General features: G+C 47.6%; 2 protein-coding genes across 3 annotated transcripts in view; one reads left to right on the plus strand and one right to left on the minus strand.

Moving 5' to 3' along the window:
• TMEM220 (transmembrane protein 220) overlaps positions 1–4,851 on the minus strand; it is a 15,337-nt gene extending 10,486 nt beyond the window's left edge. The window contains exons 1-3 of one of the 2 annotated variants that reach the window (XM_034647351.1): positions 4,722–4,851; positions 4,051–4,080; positions 1,811–2,025 (exon numbers count right to left, since the gene is read on the minus strand). In XM_034647351.1, the coding sequence (XP_034503242.1) occupies positions 1,811–2,025; positions 4,051–4,080; positions 4,722–4,814 (338 nt within the window). In that variant the 5' untranslated portion in view covers positions 4,815–4,851. The remainder of the gene's footprint in view (positions 1–1,810; positions 2,026–4,050; positions 4,081–4,721) is intronic. The other variant, XM_011227441.3, reaches the window with a different exon arrangement.
• Positions 1–20,739, plus strand: part of ADPRM (ADP-ribose/CDP-alcohol diphosphatase, manganese dependent) — a 137,633-nt gene that overhangs the window by 25,013 nt on the left and 91,881 nt on the right. The window lies entirely within an intron of this gene.

Consider the following 20,739-nt stretch of genomic DNA (forward strand, 5'->3'; position numbering starts at 1 on the left):
AGGCTCAGCACCGCAGGCATCAGGTACACCACCTGTTCACGAAGAGGGAGGAGATGACAGGGGTGAGGAAGTATGCCCGATTTAGATGTTGAGAGGGGTCTAGGAAGCACAGAAAGATGGTGAGACCACAGGATGTTGACTGACCGTGTCTGCATCCACTAAGATCGGGCTCTTTATTCTGGAAACTGCTGACAAGCTCTTTTGGAGTTTGGAGGATGGGCCCCGAGGAGGCCCCGTTTTCAAGCCTCATGCTCGGCAGGTGACTCTAGCCAGACCTGCTCAGGCGTGTGTGTTGTGGGCAGAGGGCGAGTAGAACAGGCCTGGTTTGGCGCACGGGAGGCATGTGGGTGTCCAAGAAACGTAGCTGCTTAACCGTCTGAACTGTGATGCTCATGTCAGAAATCTTCCCTTATCGGAAGCTGTCAGAGCCGTACACAGGAAGTCATTTGTTTCCACCACAGAAACATGTCTGTCTTGATCCCGGGGCGAGAGGGCATCTGGATTACAGACCTCGTGTTCATCTTTCCTACCCCATCCTTAATGATGGCCAAGACTGACATTTGCACGTGTGGTTGTCTCTCCCAGGGAGGCATTCTTGCTACTGGGGAGAAGACCAGGGCTTCCCTAAGTTGTGTGAGTATACAAATCGCCTGGAAAACTTGTTAAAATGCAGATGTGATTCTAGAGGTCTGGGCTATGGCCCAAATTCTGCTTTTCTAACTAGCTCCCAGGGGATGCTGCCGCTGTTCTAAGGTCCACACTTGGAGCAGTAAGGCGGTAGTTTTCTCCTAATGAAAACCTGCATGACTTAGCCACTGAGAAAGAGAGGAAGAAAGAGAAGTTACACACACACCATACAACATTTAACTGTGCTCTCTGTAAGAAATGTTCAGCAGAGATTTTTTAAAAATGTACACTCAAATGTATCAGATACCTGTCATTAACAGATTAAGGGGTCTGAGACCTTCTTATTTCTTTATATTGTAAACATATGAGCAAAACCAGCCTTTGAACTAAACAGTGGTTTCTCATGGCAGTTGTGCTGTGTTAATCCTTAAGTGCTTTTCTCTATCTCGAATAAGATAAAAAAAATTCTTTTTGAGGACCAAGAGACTGAAAATAATGGTTTCTAGTACACAAGGTAAAATAATACAGCATACTCAATAATGAACTCAGCAGAACCCATTGATAATGGTCTTTTATTTTTATGTTGGTGTATTTTTTTAAACCCAGAGCATCATTTATTTACAATATTTATTTTACTATATAGTTCTTGAGTACAATGGCATTTGATTTTTTAAAGATTTTATTTTATTATTTTTTTAAAGATTGTATTTATTTGTCAGAGAGAGAGTGCGAGTGAGAGTGTGCGCACAAGCAGGGGGAGCAGCAGGCAGAGGGAGAGGGAGAAGCAGGCTCCCTCCTGAGCAAGGAGCCTGATGGGGGACTCGATTCCAAGACCCTGGGATCATGACCTGAGCCTAAGGTAGATGCTTAACTGAACCATTCAGGCATCCATCCCAAGATTTTATTTTTCAAGTAATCTCCACACCCAACATGGGGCTCAGACTCACAACCCTGAGATCAAGAGTCACAGGCTATACCAGCTGAGCCAGCCAGGTGCCCCCCGCCTCCCCACTGGCATTCATTCTTAACGTCTCTCTCCCTTGTCCAGCTGCCATTATAAAAGCTGAAAAAGCCAATTTGTTTTCCCAGCATCTTCAGCTAGGGGTTATCATGCTCCAGCCACAAAATGTAAGAAGTCTTGTAGGGGCAAGGCTGATACTCAGAGCATTTTAACAACCAATATGCAGACACTGACCAAGCAGGATGGGTCCCAGACCAGAAACCATATTGGTATGCACGCACTGAACAGCAGCCTGTCTGAAGGGCTTCTTGGGTAACATTTCCTCCCTGATCAAAGGGAAGAAAGCACAGGAGGAAAAATCGTTTTGCTGCTGTCTTGTTTCTTCCTACTTGGGATGCTCCTGTCTGGGCATGATGTTTGGAGCTGCAGCAGCCATTCTGTGGACATGAGAGGATATATCACCCACACATTGCAAGTGGCAGAGAAAAGACCCACAAAGCCCAGGTCTTTGATGACATTGTTGGTCATCAAGCAGCTGCCTCTGGACTTCTAAAGTGAGATACTCTATTGTTCTAACCTGATGCTAGTCAGATTTTCTATTTGCTCCTCTATGCATCCTGGTACACACATCCTTCGTGAGCAAGATGAAGTAGGGAACGTGAAAATGAGTCAGGCACCGTACAAGCCCCCAAGGCCCAATCACCTAGTATAGGCTCATCTGTGCTGCTTTTATTCAAGAGTCAATACAGAAGGGTGGCCATAGGAAGGCTCTGTGTTAGGTTGCCTGAGGACTACTAAGAAGAAGGAAGAACTGGTTGCTGTTCTCCCAGGAGCTGGCATGTACAGAACCAACTCGAATGTAAAGCAGAACGTGTCAGTGTTAAAGGTTCAAAGGAAGGACGGTTGGAACCTATGGGAATGAGGAAGAGGGATTTTTTTTGAGGGACACAGCATTTGAGATAGACTCTGAAGGTTGGGTATGACATACAGGAATTCTAGGGGCAAGACACAGTAAGTATTATAGGTAGATCGGACTTCCAAGACATGCTTGGAAGGTGGGTTGGACCCACACTGTGGGTGGCCTTGAGCGCCAACCTGGGGAGTTGTAACTCAGGGATCTTGGGAAGTGAGGGACGTTTTTGAAGCAGGAAGCGATAATGTGGAAATTGTTCAAGGAGAGCAAGAGATTAGAGGCAGCTCCAAGAATTAGGAAGCTATTAAAGGAGTCCACGTGGGAGGTGATGGAGGGTGAAACTGGTGAGGAGGGAGGATGTCTGTGGGGACTTGGTGTCTATTATTCTTCATGCTATGTCACCCAAGCAGGAAGTGGGAGGTGAAGTATACACATACCGGAGAGACAAGCAGTTAGACCTAGATTGGGTTTTGCTGGATGCTTTGTTCTTCATTTTATTTTTTGAAAGGATCTCAAAGGCGGTGGTAAGGAACCGAGAGATGTTAGAGATGCCTGTGGTTTGGAGCAAGGATGAGCCCAAGGATGACTCTGCCGTTGACAGAAATGAGTGAGTCAGGAGAGGAGGGGGGTGAGGGGGGAAAGATGCTGTAGGACTTTGGGGTGTTGGAGGGGTCAGTGTTGGAAATTCTACATTAAGCCGCGTGTTGGAGACTTGTCTGCAGGGAAATAATATTTGGAACTCAGGATATGGGCCAGAGTGCTGAGGAAGAGGCAGCGTGATTCGATGCAAGGGTGCATGAAACTGGACAATAAGCAGTGTCAGAATGAGTTCTGCACTCAAAACACTGACCAGAATTTTGCGCAACAGAGCCAAATGCTTTCATTTGTTGCTAATCTGTACACAGTCAATATTATCCCAAAGCCCAAATCATCTCATTGGTGATACTGCAAAGTCTTATGTACCTGTTTTGAAAGAAACTGGGCAAAATCCAGATATTTCAGAAAATGTATGGAATGATTGCTCCGCCTCCTCCAAATAGTTCAACCAGAGCATTGGTTAAATGTATTCTGTAGATTTTATGGGCTTTAATTATTTTTTATAAACATAACTCACTGAATTAAAGAATGGCAAACCCTAGGCCTGCCATTTTCTGGTGAAATGTTTGTTGGAGTTTCTGGGTAGAAACTCATGAGGAATGGCTGTTGACCTTGGGAGGTCTACTGTGTGTCTTCAGAAAAGTATCCTCAGTTGGCCCATTTTTATTCAAAGGGAATATTGCTGAAAGGCCCCTAATGTCTCTGGAAAATTCTGAATTCTTACACACACACACACATTACATTACCACACACACACACACACACACACACACACACATACATTACATTACCACTCTGATCCCTCTTCCCTGATATTTTAGGAAAAAGGGCTTACAAGCGGGGATCTAAGTTTTTATGTACTTAAGGCAGGGAGGCGCGGGACAAAGACAGAAAACCGTGTGCTGTGCCGTTCCGCGGTTCCTGGAAACGGAGGAAAGCAGCTCATACTCACCATCCATATTTCTGCATCCGGATCATTTACCTGGAATGCCAAAACATCAGGCATTAGCAGACATTCTGTGGCGCTCAGCCCTGCGTTTGGTCTGCTCTGGGATCCATCGCAGTGGTGTGTTTCGTGCCAGACGCTGCACTAAGCAGCGAGGCTACAAAATGGGAATAAGACCTAGTCTAGCGATCATGATGGTCCTGGCGGCTGCTGGCTGAGCACAGCCACACGACTGTGTACAGAACCGCACAGCCCTCTGACCGAGGTATTGTGAGGGCCTCCGGTCTTAAGATAAGGCCAGCTCTTAGGAACGGGGTCCCAAAGCAGACTTGAGAGGGTACCCGCGCCACAGCGGGCTCTGTCTGTCTCCTCGCCTCGGCCGTGAACCAGGCTGGGTCCCCATCACAGGCTGCGTCTGCTCCTCCCGCTCCTCCCAGCACGTGGCAAGGGAGAGGGGTCCGGCGGTCACGTGGACACACCTACCTCTCAGCCGGGGGATGAGGTGGGGGTCCCGGGGCGTAACCCCCAATCTCCGCCCTCCGCGTACACGGCCCGCCCACCCCGTTAGTTTACCGTGCCCCGGGCCCGGAGACGGAGCTCGAAGCTCAGCGCCCTGCAGAGCCCGCGGGCCCCTCGCCCGCCTCCCGCGTCCCGTGTCCCGGGGCAGGGGCGCTGACCTGCACCAAGGCCGCCAGCGCGAAGAACGCGGCCATGAGCCAGTTGCACGCCCGCCACAGGCCGGGGGCCCAGCGCCCCGTCGCAGGCGCCATGGGCTCCGACAGCTCGGGGCGGGGCTTGGCACTGGGCGTGGCGTCGGGGACGGAGCTGGAAGTCGCACGGGGGCGTGGCTTGGCGTGGGGGCGGGGGGCGTGGCAATGGCTTGGAGGCGGGGCGGGGTGGTGTTGGGCGGGGCTTGGCGTGGGGGCGGGCGCCTGAGCCACACGCTGAGCCCCTTGCTTCCCCTGGGACGTGATCTGTCTCGCGCCAGTTTCTCTAGTCCCCTGGTGTTGCGTGGCCGCTGGCCGCCGCTCGCCGGGTAGGGAAGTGGCACTACTTGAGCCTTACTACTTCTCCCATTAGATTCTCCCCAAAACGTGGGGAAGGAAGGTGTGGTGTCTCCATGTCACAGGTGAGGAAAGCGGGTCCCAGAGCGACGGGATGACTTGGCCAAGATCACAGTGTAGCAGGGCGCAGAGCACCTGGCTCCGGAGCCCCCAAACAGACGAGATTTGGGCAGTACTCCGCTGACAAACTCCAAAGGCGGGGAGGGGATTGGTGGGGAAACAAGAAAGGAATTTATTTCAGGGAGGCCGACACCGGGAAGACCACAGACGGCTGGCCGCTCAAAACCTGCCTCCAAAGTGCTGAAAGTACTTCCAGGTTTACATAAGGAAAACGAGGGGCAGGGACGCGTGTGCGCTGGTGACTGCGCAGGTGGGAGCGCAGGTTAGGTGGATCGAAGTTTTGGGGTCAGTCATGGGCGGGGTCTTGCTGGCCCAGGGCAGTCCTTACTGCCTTGAATGGGTGGTTCGGTTCCCATCACGAGGTGCTTTGCCCCAGTAGAGAGAGAAACTGGAAAGGAGAGCACAATCAGTTGGGAAGTTTGAGGTCAGCCTGGAGGTGGTTGGAGTCCACTTTCAGCGCATGTCTTGGGTGGTGGAAGGAGGTCCTATTTGAACCCTATAGGTCCATCTCTGCTGCCTGGTCACCAAGGCTGCCTTCCTCGCATGAAAAAAAAGAGATCAGGGAGTGAGGGGGGTGGGGGGGATGGAGAAAGAAAGAGGCGCTGGGTCTGTGTGCATTTTTTTTTTTAATTTCTTTATTCGACAGAGATAGAGACAGCCAGCGAGAGAGGGAACACAAGCAGGGGGNGGATGGAGAAAGAAAGAGGCGCTGGGTCTGTGTGCATTTTCTGATTAGTATTTAGGCATTTCTTTCCAGAGCAGGAGGAACTTTCAGTGCCCAGTAAGCATTATGGTAATTTCTTCGTGGGGACAGTTAATTCTGGCATCTTACACAGCTCACAGCTTTTTTGCAGACACGCTCATTTATCTTTATGGGCTTTTATTATAAAAGGTATTTACATATTATACATATTTACAATTNACCATAACTCCGGGATCACGCCCTGAGCCGAAGGCAGACGCTTAACCGCTGTGCCACCCAGGCGCCCCCTGTGTGCATTTTCTGATTAGTATTTAGGCATTTCTTTCCAGAGCAGGAGGAACTTTCAGTGCCCCGTAAGCATTATGGTAATTTCTTCGTGGGGACAGTTAATTCTGGCATCTTACACAGCTCACAGCTTTTCTGCAAGACACGCTCATTTATCTTTATGGGCTTTTATTATAAAAGGTATTTACATATTATACATATTTACAATTCTTTCCCACCACCAAAACCAACAAAATTTCCACAAGCGTTGCTCATGAATTTCTTATGAACTAAAAGACACTGAAATATTCACTGTTCTCCCCTCTCACTTGTTTTAGGGTCTTTTTTTTGTTTTGTAATTTACCCTCTGATTAGTCTTCCCCAGGCTCATTTACACATCCATAGGCCTCATCATTTTTGCTGTTCTAAGGAGTCTTTATCACTTCAAATCATGAGCACGTGCTCCTGTCCTGCTCTCGTTTTAGCTAAATCTCCTAAAATGCTTTAGGGATTTTTTTTTTTCTGTTTCATTCCTTTTAAGGAATGCTTATTTCAAGAACATCACCTGCTGGGTGCCTGGCCCTGTGCAGAGCACAGGGCCCAGGAGGGTGGATTTGCTGAGTGCTTTTCCATCAGGGAGTGTGCAGGCTGGCCAAGGGCTAGCTACATGTTGGGGATAAAGGCCAGGCAGAGGACTTGGCTCCTTGGTGAGTTCCACTGCTGAATCAGCCCTGGGACTGGGGACAAGTCATGACCACCCTCACCGTCCTATTCCTTACCTGAAAAAAAAAATGAAGGAAAGGGTAGTGTTGTAGGCTGAATCACATCCCCATGCCAGTTCATATGTTGAAGTCATGACCCTAATTACAATTTGGGGGGCACAGTTTCGGGTAGCAGCCCAAATTGTGTCCCACAAGAGAACACGAGCTGATTTTCTAAAGACAAAAGGGAATGCTTGCATATGTCCTTTACAAAGAATTTTGATTGATGTTGGTGGCAGAAAGCAAATGTTGGCTAGCCATAGTTGGTTGCCAAGGCTATCACTAAGCAAAAGTCCCTCGCTGTAGCAAGCTGCAGGTGTTCATGCAGAGTCCTTGTCATATTTGTGGTTTGGCCCAGCGCAGAAGTTCCACCCAGTGAGGATATGCTTGAGGCCCACCTCCTTAACGGTCTTCTGGCTCCCTTTGTAAAACCCCTTGACAGAAGTGACTCCATTTTATTTCACCCTTCACCGGAATGAGGGTCTTAAACGAGGTAATTAAGTTAAAATGAGGTCATTAGGGTGGGTCTTAATCCAGTATGACCAGTGTCCTTCTAAGAAGAGGAGATTGGGACACAGACACAACACACACAGCGGGAAGACCACGTGAAGACACAGCGAGAAGATGGCCATCCGCAAGCCTAAGAGAGAGAGGCCTTGAGGAAACCCGCCCTGTCCACACCTTGACCTTGGACTGCCAGCCTCCAGAATTATAGTCCTAAAATAGCTGTCTGTTGCTGCAGCTCCCCAGGCCGCGATGCATTGTCATGGCGGCCGTAGCCGACTCATACAGGGAGGGATTCTCGTACCTGCTCTGCCAACCAGACAGGAGTGTGCGTGGCAGGGCAGGGACCGTGTGGAAAATGGTGTGCCGTAAAGCCACCGTGGAGTCTTATGCTTTTCCCTACTGTCTGCGACCTTCCAGATCACTGTGTGGACGTGGGTGGTTTTCACATGTGCAGGCTTCATTCCCCTTCTTCTAGGGCTAGCATCCCAGTTATTCGGGAAGGGACCTGTCTCCCGCTATTGGGGCGTGGATACCCAGAGGGCTGACCATGCTGCCCCCTTTCCAAAGATAGGGAGGTGACCCTGGCCTGCCTGTTGGCATAACCCATCCTCCTGACCACAGCAACTGGGTCTGGGGTGGTATGTGCCTCAGACTGGCCAGCTTCTGTCCTGGGACCTGTGCTGCCCTGAGACTGCAGATAAAATACAGAATTTGCACTTCAGATCAACAAGGAATAATTTTTTTAGTATAAATGTGTCCCCAGTATTTACAAAGACTGGTAACCCTAGCTGGGCTGTTAGAGAGGGGCTTTCTTTTATTGCTGATTATGTTGGGCTGATGGCACGTTTGCTGAGAAAGCCTTCCTGAGGGCGGATTCACATAGAAGAGTTTGAGCTCAGAGATAAAGAGGGAGGGCACCTGATGCCATCACTTCCAGAACCATCCACATCTGTCACTGGGAACTGCCTCTCCACCCTTCAGTTTTGTCAGCCAATGAAGTCCCGCTTTTACATATAAGCCTGTGTGAGTTGGGTTTTTGTCTCCCGTGACACCGAATGGTGACTTGTAAAGTCATGATTCAGTAATTAAGCTGATGCTTGAAATCCTGCTTGTCCAGATTTTGCAGAGATAGGGAAGAGAAGGCCTAGTCTGAAAAGTAATGAGAAACAAGTTTAAATGAATCCAGCCTCCCAGAGAGCTCTTCAGGAAGAGTCACTTCATCTTCCTTTTTAATTGCAATGTCACAGTGCTGCAGGGACGAGGCCATGCGGAGGAGAGCAGGGGCCCATCCTGCTGGCTTCTGCAGAAGGGGCTCCAAAGGCCTTCATCCTGCTGGGCTGGCCCCCAGCTGCCAGGTCAGTGAGAGCATCATGAGAGCAGCGAGTCACTGGTGTTGAGTGAGGGGGACTGGCCTGCACGCGGGGATCTGTCCTCTGACGATTTGCAGATAGAGGTGCTTGCTTGTTCTCTGCAAGTGGGATTATGAATTCAGTGCTAAGAGTTGGAGCAGAGACTGGCAAACTTGCAGACACAGCCAGCCTCCCAGGGCCATAGGATTGAGGGAGAGCTGATGAGTGCGCCAACAGGTCTCAGAGAAGAGCGTCAGCAGAGGGGGGTTGGCGCCTGTGGAAACCTGCAGAGTCAAGTCCATCTGGGAGGCTAGGGCAGGCCCAGGCCATCCTGGCACAGGCTGGAGAGGTGCTTTGCTCCCCTGGCCACGCACACTCACATTTCCTTGCCAGGGCTCCTTGTGGAGGCTGATGTGGACGGAGAGGCAGTTCATAAGCTCCGTTCCTCTCCTTGCTATGACTCCATAGCTCCAGGTCCAGGGAGCACGACCTTGCACCATGGCCCCGCTCTCCAGAGTGGAGAATGAGCTAATGTGTCAACACCCACTATCGGCTCCATTTCTAAGTGCGCTGTAATCCTGAGAGTGCTGTTCTCTTGCACAGCCTTGTTGACCTTGTAGCCGTCCCCATCATCAGTCCTGCCAGGGGTGGCCAGCCACTCTGGGGTGGGGTGGAGCGGGAGAGACAGAGTCTGCGGTGGGATCCTCATCAGACCGAACGATAATCACATAGGCAGGTGAGCCCAGCAGGGAATTGTGGGAAAGCGTGGTCGGCTGTGGGGACGTGTGCAACAAGGGGAATTGGGTTTTTTCCAAAGGCTTCGAGAAACTTCCTGCAGGTGGAACTTTGAACAGTACTCTGAAAGATGAAGGGCGAGTGCCAGTGGAGAAGGCGTGGGGGCAGTGCCTCACGCAGACAAAGGAGCGTGTCGGAAGGCCTGGAATCCAGAAGCTCAGCAGGGCCCCGTGTGAGTGCAGGGGTGAAGCTGGAAGGGTGCAGGTTAAGGAGGTTGGTTTTCTCTCAAGTGCAGTGAAGAGCCCCCGGAATACTGAGCCAGGGGTGGCATGGTGGGAGGTGTGCTTGGGCAGAGGCTGGGAGAGCCCATAGCAGGCACAGCGATTGGCTAGGACCCACTTGCCATAGACCAGGACAGATGTGACGCTGGCTGGGCTGGGAGGGTAGGCAGTGGCCACAGGGAGAAAGAAGCTCACGTGAGTGACACTGAGGACATAAAGCCAATGGGGCTACATGGAATAAAACATGAGAACCCACTCTCTGGGCTGCAGCCAGATTCCCTTGAGGGTCAGCAACTGGGAGTAGTTTATGTGGCGTCCTCACGTGGGGCCAAACGTCCTTTTCTCCGCTTCTCCGTACACTTTGCTCTTGTTGCTTTTAAAAGCACGGCTTAGTTTTGACCTTGCAGCCATCGTTCTGAGTGTGTGGGCACCGTTCTTGCCCCCGGACTATCCCATGAATCGTAGGAGGTAAGGACCATACCTCACTCATTTGTGTTTCTCTCCCGCGGTACCTGGCTTACTTGGATGCTGGTGGTGTCCAGCCATGAGTGGGGGTTACACCAACACGCTGTAAGAAAGTTGCTGAAGCTTGGGTTTGTTGGAGTGTGTGTGTGTGTGTGTGTGTGTGTGTGTGTGTGTGTGATAGTTAATATGCACTGAGCCTTTGGGGTTAGGCAATATTCTAAGCACTGCGTGTAGAGGAGCTCATTTCATGCCAACAAAAGATCAATCAGGTAAGTACTGTTATTATCCCCATTTAATGGATGAAGACACTGAGGCACGTACTAGCGCTTAAAAACAGTCCTTGAGAAAGACCCCAGCTTGTCTCACCTGTGCCTCAGAATGGGACTTCTCCAGGGGCATAGAGCGGCCTGTAGGCTTATGAAAGCAGAAAGGGAAGCAGGCCCAATGCTCTCTCTCCCACCAAGGAGCGGCTCCCACCCCATTAACTGGAGGGGGGGGCGGGGGCTTGAAGGATGGCCTGCGGACCCACCAGACCCTGAAGGGGCGATCCTTCCTGGCCTGCTTCGACGCCATTGTGCTTGCCTCTCAGCTCTTTTAAAGGCCAGAAAGATCGTTCCACCCAAACCCTTGACCTTTGGAGCCTGATTACGCGAAGCTGTACTTGGAGGTGGGAAAAGTGAAGGGACTTTGGGGCCCTCTTCTTGCTCATCCAGACCGATTTCGGACCAGGCTGTTAGGACGGTGGGTGTCCACAAGATGGCGGACTTCTGCCACCAATGGCCGCTCTGTGGGAGGAAGGAGGGAGGGAGGCCCGGGAGGGCTGGCAGTTTCCATTGGCTCCCCGGCCTGGCCTGGTTGTAGACTTTCTGGGTGGGTGCAGAGCTGGGCTCAGCCCAGGTGAAGAGGTGCAAACAGAACTTTGTACCAGGAAATACTGGCGTCCGAAGGGGAGTGTTGCGGGGAAGAGCCGAACCCCGCCGAGTGGTGGTGGAATTTCAGATTGTTTGCCACCCCGAGATTCTGGGCACATCAGATATGTTCAAGGGGAGCAATCACTTCTTCCAACGCCAGGGCAATCTGAAAGTAAATAATAATGATAGTAGCCATCAGGGATTGTGTATTCACGGTGAGCCGGGCTGCTGCCCTTGGAGGCCCTTCACACCCTACAGTCACCACCCAGTCTGCATTTCCAGATCTAAACTCTCCCTCCCATCCTACAAGCCCTGACCCTCCCAGCTCAGCCCCCCTCCCAGGTGACACCTTCACCCTGGATTCAGTCACTCTTTGGATTAGCTGTCTGGGGTTGCCTTAGCTAGTTATCACCAAACTGGTGACTTAAAACAACAGAAATGTGTTCTTTCAACATTCTGGAGACTGGGAGTCCAAAATCAAGGTGTGGGCAGGGACGCAGTACCTGCTGAAGGCTCTGGGGAGACTCCTTTCTTGCCTCTTTCAGCTTTGGGGGTGGGGGGAACTCCCTGTGGTCACATGATTCCCGTCTCTATCTGTCCCTTCGCAATGCCTTCTCTGGTCCCTGTCTTCATTCTTCTCTCTCTTATATGGAGACAGATGGACTGGATTATTGGATGTAGGGCCCCCCTGGGTAATCCGGGTGATCTCACCTGGAGATCTGCAAAGACCTTTTTTCTAAATAAGGTCACATTAACAGGTCCTGGGGGTTAGGACGGGGACAGATCTTTTTGGGGGCCACCATTCAATTCACTAACACTCACTGCAGAAACCTACAAGTTCTCCAGGACACCTCCAACTCCTCCCACCCTGTGAAAGTCCACCGCTGATGCTGGCAGACTTCTCTGCTTAGTGCCAACACCTAACCCAAGCCATCAGCATTTCTTCCCTCACCTCCTAACCGGTTTCCCTGTGCCTGCCCTGTTGTGGCCTGAACTGTGGCCCTGCCCCCCAACTTATATATCAAAGCTCTGACCCCCAGTGGTGATTGCTCTGGGAGATGGGGACTCTCATGAGATAAAGTTAAATGAGGTCACAAGGGTGGGGCCCTAATCTGATAGGACCGACGTCCTTATAAGAAGAGATACCAGAGAGATCTCTCTCTCATGGCAGGACGGTGGAAAACCACATAAGGACACAGTGACAAGCTGGCCATCTACAAGCCAGGAGGAGAGATTGCTCCGGAAAGCCACCCTGATGGCCCCTTGGTCTCGGACTTCCCGTCTACAGAAGTGTGAGAAAATACATTTCTGTGGCTGCAGCCACCGAGCCTGTGCCGCTTTGTTAATGGCCACTCAAGCAGATGTGTGCGCGTCGCGAGCCTCTTCCCACCCGGTCTCTGCAGTGCAGCCAGCGACCTGTGTCAGACAAATCCCAAACCTCGGCTTCAAATCAAGCCTCCCACTCTTCCTCCCTCCCTTCCCCAAATCGATCTGGGCACTGTTCTGAGCACTGGGGCTGTAACAGTGAACAAAGCAGACAGCTCCCACCTGACAGTCTTGTGTGAAGGATCCAGTCCAGCCTGCCCTCGCTGCCTATGGCTGTGAGCTTGGAACACTGACTACGAAACCCAGTCTGGCCAGCCTCCCCTTACCCCTGCTCCTCTGCCTTCTCCTCCACTTCCCATATCTGCCCGTGCTCTCCTCTGACACAGCCTTCCAGTTCTTCCAACACGTGCTGCTCCATCCCTCCAGAGAGCCTGGAGCTCTGTGGCTCCTTCTGCCTGGAAGGTTTCCCCTTTGCTTACTTAGTCCTGGCTTCTCTTTCTGTCCTTGAGAAACCCTGTCACAGGCTCTCAGCAGCTGCGGTGCTGGTAACAATGACAATTAAATCATTAACTGTGCAGCTAGCTGTCTGGTGTCTGTGTAACCCACCCGTCTGAAAGCCCCATGGAGACCTGCCTCGTTTTATTTCCCACAGCTTGCAGAGTCAGAGCAGAGCGGGCACCTGTTACTTAATTGTTACATGAAGGAGCAAAGGAAAGAATTAGCTACTCTCATTCTGATAAGCATCTCACATCCTTTAGCTGTTTTCATGCCCAGTGTTCAGATGGGAAAAGTAAGGCACAGCGTGGGTGGTGAGCTGACTGGCAAGAGGTCACCAGTTAGTAACGGTCGGCACTGAAATAGCAAATCCACAGCTTTGTGATGTCAGAGACACAGGTCCTAACAGCCATGACTCAGACCCAGTTTGCNGCACTGAAATAGCAAATCCACAGCTTTGTGATGTCAGAGACACAGGTCCTAACAGCCATGACTCAGACCCAGTTTGCTTTAAATGGTGAGAAAATTCTTAACAGAAATCAGAAGCATCCCAACTAGAAATTCATTAAAGAATCATTTCCTTTATCAAAATAATTATTGCAGTGAACAGGAGAATGAATAAACCGTCTGTGATATAGTCACATAATGGAATGCTACTAGGAAAAAAACAAGAAATGAACTGCTAATAACACGCTATTGCATTTGTGAATTGCAAAAGTGTTGTGCTGAGCCCAGGAAGCCAGGCACAGAAGAGCACGTGCTGGAGGATTCCATTTACGGGAAATTCTAGAATAGGCAAAATCATCTGTGGTGAAAAACATCATATCAGGGCGCCTGGGTAGCGCAGTCATTAAGCGGCTGCCTTCGGCTCAGGGCGTGATCCCGGCGTTCCGGGATCGAGTCCCACATGGGGCTCCTCCGCTGGGAGACTGCTTCTTCCTCTCCCACTCCCCTACTGTGTTCCCTCTCTTGCTGGCTGTCTCTCTGTCACATAAATAAATGAAATCTAAAAAAAAAAAACCCAAAAAACAAAAAAACCCCATCATATCAGCAGTTGCCTCTGGGGTGAGGGGGGGAAAGACATGAGGGAACTTTCTGGGGTGATGACAACGTTCTGTATCTTGATGGAGGTTTCAGTTACCCAGGTGTGTATNAAAAAAAAAAAAAAAAACCCAAAAAACAAAAAACCCCCATCATATCAGTGGTTGCCTCTGGGGTGAGGGGGGGAAAGACATGAGGGGACTTTCTGGGGTGATGACAACGTTCTGTATCTTAATGGAGGTTTCAGTTACCCAGGTGTGTATGTAATTGTTCAAACTCAGCATACGTAAGCGTGAGATTTGTTAATTTCTCTGTTTGTAAACTTTATCTCAAAAAGGGAAAGCCGTAAGAAAATATTAAACTCTAGTTAATGATACACACACCTAAGTGCTTACAGGTGAAGGGTCCTAACATCTGCATCTAACTTAAAAACTCATCAAAAAAGTGACATATTGGGGCGCTTGGGTGGCTCAGTGGGTTAAGTGTCTGCCTTTGGCTCAGGTCCTGATCCCGGGGTCTTGGGATCGAGCCCCAAATTGGGCTCCCTGCTCAGCAGGGAGTCTCCTTTTCCTTGTCCCTCTGACCCTCCTCCCTGCTCCCGCTCTTGCTCTCGCTTTCTCTCTCTCTCAAATGAATAATTAAAAATCTTAAAAAAACATAAGACGGATTGATGATGGACAGAGGGAGGAATAGATGGAAAGCAGAACAAAATGTTAAACGTAGACTCGAGGTGATGGGATATGGGTGTTCACGGCACAATGCTTTCAACTCTGCTCTCTCTCTTTGATGTTTTTCATCATAAAATATTGAAAAAATAAAGCAGCATAAGCTGAAAAATGCATTTCCAAAGTAGCTACTCTTCACTGTAATCAGTAAGAAGATCTAGAGACGAAGGAATCGAAATGTACTCACTGTTGTTTTGCACTAGTTTCAAGGGGATGAGGAGAAAGGAGGACCCAGAGAAGGCTCTGAGCACGTTGGAAGCAGGTGGGGCTAAGTCTGGGCAGGACCTGGCGGGCTTCTCTCTGGGCTGGAGGGGTTATAGCATTTGGGACTGGGCGGTAGACAGCAGCCACCTCCTCCCCCAGGCTTCAGAGGCAGCAGACTTGGCCCTCAAAACTTGCTCACCTGTGGGTCCAGTGAGACTCAATGACATTTTTCTTAAGAGCTAAGCTGAGAGAAAGCCTAGTAAGTTCCAGGAATACAAACAACACAAAGGAAACACCAGGCTTATGTTTCGAGCTGGATCAAGCTACCCTCTAGAAGGACCTCATCCTGACCCTGCCCACTTTGCCGAAAATTCAAGGCCACCTTCAGGCACCAGGGTGGCTCAGTCAGTTGGGCGTCTGCCTTCGGCTCGGGTCATGACCTCAGGGTCCTGGGATCGAGTCCCACATCGGGCTGTCTGCTCGGCAGTGAGTCTGCTTCTCCTTCTCCCTCTGTGATTTCTCTCACTTTCGCTCTCTCTCAAATAAATAAATAAAAATCTCAAAAAAAAAAAAAAAAGGCCACGTTCTTAGGGGCTGCAGGGGTGAGGCGCCTGGATGGCCAGGACAAGATAACTCTGACAGAGGAGTGACATCAGATGCATGCATCTGCTCCCCTGCCTGTCTCCACTGCTCACTGGTTATGTGGGCCTCACTGGGCCCTTTCTGGCCTCAGCTTCCCTATCTGTAAAATGGAGTCAGTAATGTTTAGCTGGCAGCCTACATGTTGGCTTACAGATCATGACTTTGTCAAGGTCAGCTACCACCTCCATTTATGTCCGTCTTGTCGGTTCCAAGGTGGAGTCTCAGTTTCCCATTGCTCTGTTTACCAGCGGCTCTTGACCTTGTTGATCCGGCCCCACTCCTTGACATACTCGCTTTTCCCAGCCACAGAGCCCAGCCTCCCCGGCCACTCTCCCACAGCCTCTTTTGCTGGCTTCTCATTTTCCCAGCACATGATGATCTGTGCCAGGGCTCAGTCTTCGGCCTCATTTTTTTAAAATAAAAATTGAGATAAAATTGATATATAGCGTTTTATTAGTTCCCAGTGTACACCATAATGATTCCATATTTGTTTATAATACTAGGTAACCACCACACTAAATCTCATTACCATCTGTCACCATACATTGGACCCCCTTCGCCCTTTTTGCCCACCTCCCAATCCCCTACCGCTCTGATACCCACCAGTCTGTTCTCTGTGTCTGTGAGTTTTGTTTTGTCTGTTGCTTGTTGTTTTTCAGATTCTATGCATGCATGAAATCATACAGTATTTGTCCTTCTCTCTCTGGCTTATTTCACTTAGCATAGTACCCTTGAGAGGAGTTTGTTCAAAGTCTGCCCTCCCTCCCTACCCGCAGCCATGCTTACAGGCAAAACTCACAGGGGTCTGCACTTGGCCCTAACTTTGTTTTTCCAGGTCCTGCTGCCCTATGTTTTCGGAAAGTAGAACCCCAACTACAAGCATCTTCTTCTGTAGCCTGACCACAACCTGCATCCTGGTGGAGAGCCCTGGATAGAGTCCCTTGAAAACCTGCCATACCTCCTGTTCTCCCCTACCAAGAATGGGACCCCCTTCCTGGCAAGCCCCTCCCCACGGATGCAGCTGCAACCCTCTCACATCCTTAAAAACCCCTTAAAAGGCCCAGCCTCACGGGAACTCAGGGCCAACATTTCTCCTAATGTCTGGCTCCTCTCCTCCCCTGGAGAGTGAATCAACTGTCCTGCTCGTTGGTCTACTCTCAGTGCAATTCTTTGCCACCTGTGTCTCCAGCCAACCTAACAACCCTCAAGGCCCATCTACGTTGTTCTAAATGGCAAGGTTGTCTTCTTTTTTACGGCTAAGTAGTATTCCACTGTGTATATATGTACCGAATCTTCTTTCCCATTCATCCATCAGTGGATACTCTAGGTTATTTCCATATGTCGGTTATCGTGAATAATGCTGCAGTGAACATAGGGGTGCAGATATCTCTTTGAATTAGTGTTTGTATTTCCTTTGGATGAATACCCAGAAGTGGAATAGTTGGATCATATGGTAGTTTATCCCTTAATCTTTTGGGAACGTCCATACTGTTTTCCACAGTGGTTGCACCAACTTACGTTCCCACCAACAGTGCACAAGGGCTCCCTTTTCGCCACATCCTCGTCAACACTTGTGATTTCTTGTCTTTTTGATGAAACTTCCAACAGGTGGGAGGCAATGCCTCATTGTGGTTTTCACTTGCATTTCCCTGATGATTCATGATGTTGAACATTTTTTCAGGTGCCTGTTGGCCATCTGTGTCTTCTTTGGAAAAAATGTCTATTTAGATCCTCTGCCCATTTTTCAATCAGATTGTTTGTGGGGGTTTGTGCTATTGAGCTGTTTGAGGTCTTTATGTGTTTTGGATATTAACCTCTTATTGGATGTATGATTGGCAAATAGTTTCTCCCATTCAGTAGGCTGCATTTTTGTTTCATTGATGGTTCCTTTCGCTACACAGAAGTTTTTTGGCTTGTTTATTTCTGCTTTTGTTACCTTTGCTTTTGGAGTCAAACCTAAAAGTTCAACGCCAAGACTGATGCCAGGGAGCTCGCTGCCTGTGTTTTCTTCTAGGAGTTTTACAGTTTCAGGTCTTACATTCAAGTCTTGAATCCATTTTGAGTAAATTTTTGTGTATGATATAAGATAGCGGATTCCTTTCATGTGTTTGCTTGTGGCTGTCCAGTTTCCCCAACACCATGTATTGAAGGGACCACCTTTCCCTGTTGTATATTCTTGGCTCCTTTGCTGCCAATTGACCATATATGTGTGGGTTTATTTCTGGGCTCTCTTTTCTGTTCCATCGATCTATGTGTCTGTTTTCATGCCAGTGCCATACTGTTTTGATTACTTCAGCTTTATAGAATAATTTGAAATCAGGGAGCATGATACCTTGCATGTGGCTCCTCATTCTCAAGGTTGTTTTGGCTCTTCCAGGTCTTCTGTGGTTCCCTACAAATTTTAAAATTATTGGTTCTATTTTTGTTGAAAATGCCCCTAGAATTTTGATAGGGATTGCATTGAATCTGTAGATTGCTTTGGGCAATATGGACATTTAAACAATATTAATTCTTCCAATCTGTGAGCAGGAAATATCTTTCCATTTATTTGTGTCTTTGTTAATTTCTTTCATCAGTGGTTTAGAGTTTTCAGTGTATAGGGTCTTTCCTCTCCTTGGCTAAATTTATTCCTAGGTATTTTATTCTTTTTGATGCAATTATAAATGGGCTTGTTTTCTTAATTTCTTTTTTCAATAGCTCATTATTAGTTTATAGAAATGCACCAGATTTCTGTATATTGGTTTTTTTGTATCCTGCAACATCACTAAATATGTTTATTAGTTCTAACAGGGTTTTCGTGTGTGTGTGTGTGTGTGTGTGTGTGTGTAGTGTTTAGGGTTCTCTGTATATAGTATCATGTGCATCATCTGCAAATAGTGGGTTTTCCTCCCCACCCCCATTTGGATGCCTTTTATTTATTTTTCTTGCCTAATTGCCATGGCTAGGACTTCTAACACTATGTTGAATAAAAGTGATGAGAGTGGGCACCCTTCTTTTGTTCTTGGTCTTAGAGGGAAAGCTTTCAGCTTGTCATCATTGAATCTGATGTTAGTTGTGGGTTTGTCGTATATGGCTTTTATTTCATGGAGGTACATTCCCTCTTACTAACTTGGTTGAGTGTTTTTATCATAAACGGTGTTGAATTGTGTCAAATGCTTTTTCTGTGTCTATTGAGATGATCATATGATTTTTTATCCCTTATTGTTTTAATGTGGTATATTCCATTGATTTGCAGATGTTGAACAATTTTGCAGCCCTGGAATAAATCCCACTTGATCATGGTGTTTGATCCTTTCGATGTATTGTTGAATTCAGTTTGCTAATATTTTGCTGAGGATTTTCACATCCATGTTCGTCAGGGATGTTAGCCTATAATTTTCTTTTCTTATGGTCTCCATATTTGGTTTTGGTATTGGGCTAATGCTGGCCTCAAAAAATGAGTTTAGAAGTGTTCTCTCATCTTTAATTTTTTTAAGAATAGTTTAAGAAGGATAAGTATTAAATCTTCTTTAAATGTTTGGTAGAATTCACCAGTAAAGATATCTGGTCTGGGACTTTTGCTTGTTGGGAGCTTTTGATTACTGATTGAATCTCTTTACTAGTAATTGGCCTATTCAGATCTTCTATTTCTTCATGATTCAGTCTTGGAAGAGTGCATGTTTCTAGGAGTTTATCCATTTGTTCTATGTTGTCCAGTCTGTTGGTATGTAATTGTTCATACTAGTCTCTTATGATCCTTCCTTCATATTTCTATGGTTTCAGTTGTAATTCCTCTTCTTACATTTCATTTTATTTATTTGAGCTTTCTCTCTTTTTTTCTTGGTGAATCTAGCTAAAAGTTTGTCAATTTTGTTTATTCTTTCAAAGAACCAGCTCTTAGTTTCATTGATCCTTTCTATTGTTTTCTCTAAGTCTCTATTTCATTTATTTTTGCTCTGATCTTTATGATTACTTTCCTTCTGCTAACTTTCGGCTTAGTTTGTTCTTCTTTTTCTAGCTCCTTTAGGTTTAAAGCTAGATTGAGTTTTTCTTGTTTCTGGAGGTAGGCCTGTATTGCTATGAATTTCCTTGTTAGAACTGCTCTTGCTGCATTCCATCAATTTTGGATTGTTTATTTCCATTTCCATCTGTCTCTAGGTATTTTCTTTAAATTTCCCTTTTGGTTTCCTTGTTGACTCATTGGTTTTTCAGTAGCATGTTGTTTAATCTCTACATATCTCTGATTTCTTCAGTTTTCTTGTAATTGACTTCTAGTTTTATACCATTGTGGTTGGAAAAGATGCTTGATATGATTTCAGTTTTCTTCAATTTATGGAGATTTGTTTCATGGCCTAACATGTGATTGATCCTGGGGAATGTTGCACGTGCACTTGAGAAGAATATATTTTCCTGCTTTTGGATGGCATGTTCTGTATGTAACTATTAAGTCCATCTAGTATAAGGTGTCATTTAAGGCTGGTGTTTCCCTGTTGATTTTTCTCTTTGGATGATCTATCCATTGATGTAAGTAGAGTATTAAAGCCCCCTACTATCATTGGATTGCTGTGGATTTCTCCCTTTAGGTCTGTTAATATTTGCTTTGTATATTTAGGTCCTCCTGTGTTGGATGCATAAATATTTATAACTAATCCTCTCATTGGATTGACCCTTTTATCATTATGTAATGCCCTTTTTTGTCTTTTATCGCAGTCGTTGTTTTAAAGTCTATTTTGTCTGACACAGGTATAGCTACATCGGCTTTGTTTACGTTTCCATTGCAGGGAATATCTTTTTCCATCCCTTAACTTTTGATCTATGTGCGTCCTTAGCTCTGAGATAAATCTTTTATAGGCAATATGTAGATGAGTCTTTTTTGTTTGTTTTGTTTTGTTTTTACTCAGTTCAGCCACTCTATGTCATTTGATTGGAGATTTTAGTCCATTTACATTTAAAGTAATTCTTTTCTGGGTGTTTTTGTAGTTCCTCTCTCTTCCTTTCTTCTTTTCTTCTTTTCTTCCTTTGTGGTTTGATGACTTTCTTTAGTGTTTATATTCCTTTCTTATCATCTTTTGTGTAGCTGCTATAGGTTTTTGCTTTGTGGTTTTTGCTTTTTTTTTTTTTTT

The sequence above is a fragment of the Ailuropoda melanoleuca genome, chromosome 17 (assembly GCF_002007445.2).
Source record: "Ailuropoda melanoleuca isolate Jingjing chromosome 17, ASM200744v2, whole genome shotgun sequence".
Lineage (NCBI taxonomy): Eukaryota > Metazoa > Chordata > Mammalia > Carnivora > Ursidae > Ailuropoda > Ailuropoda melanoleuca.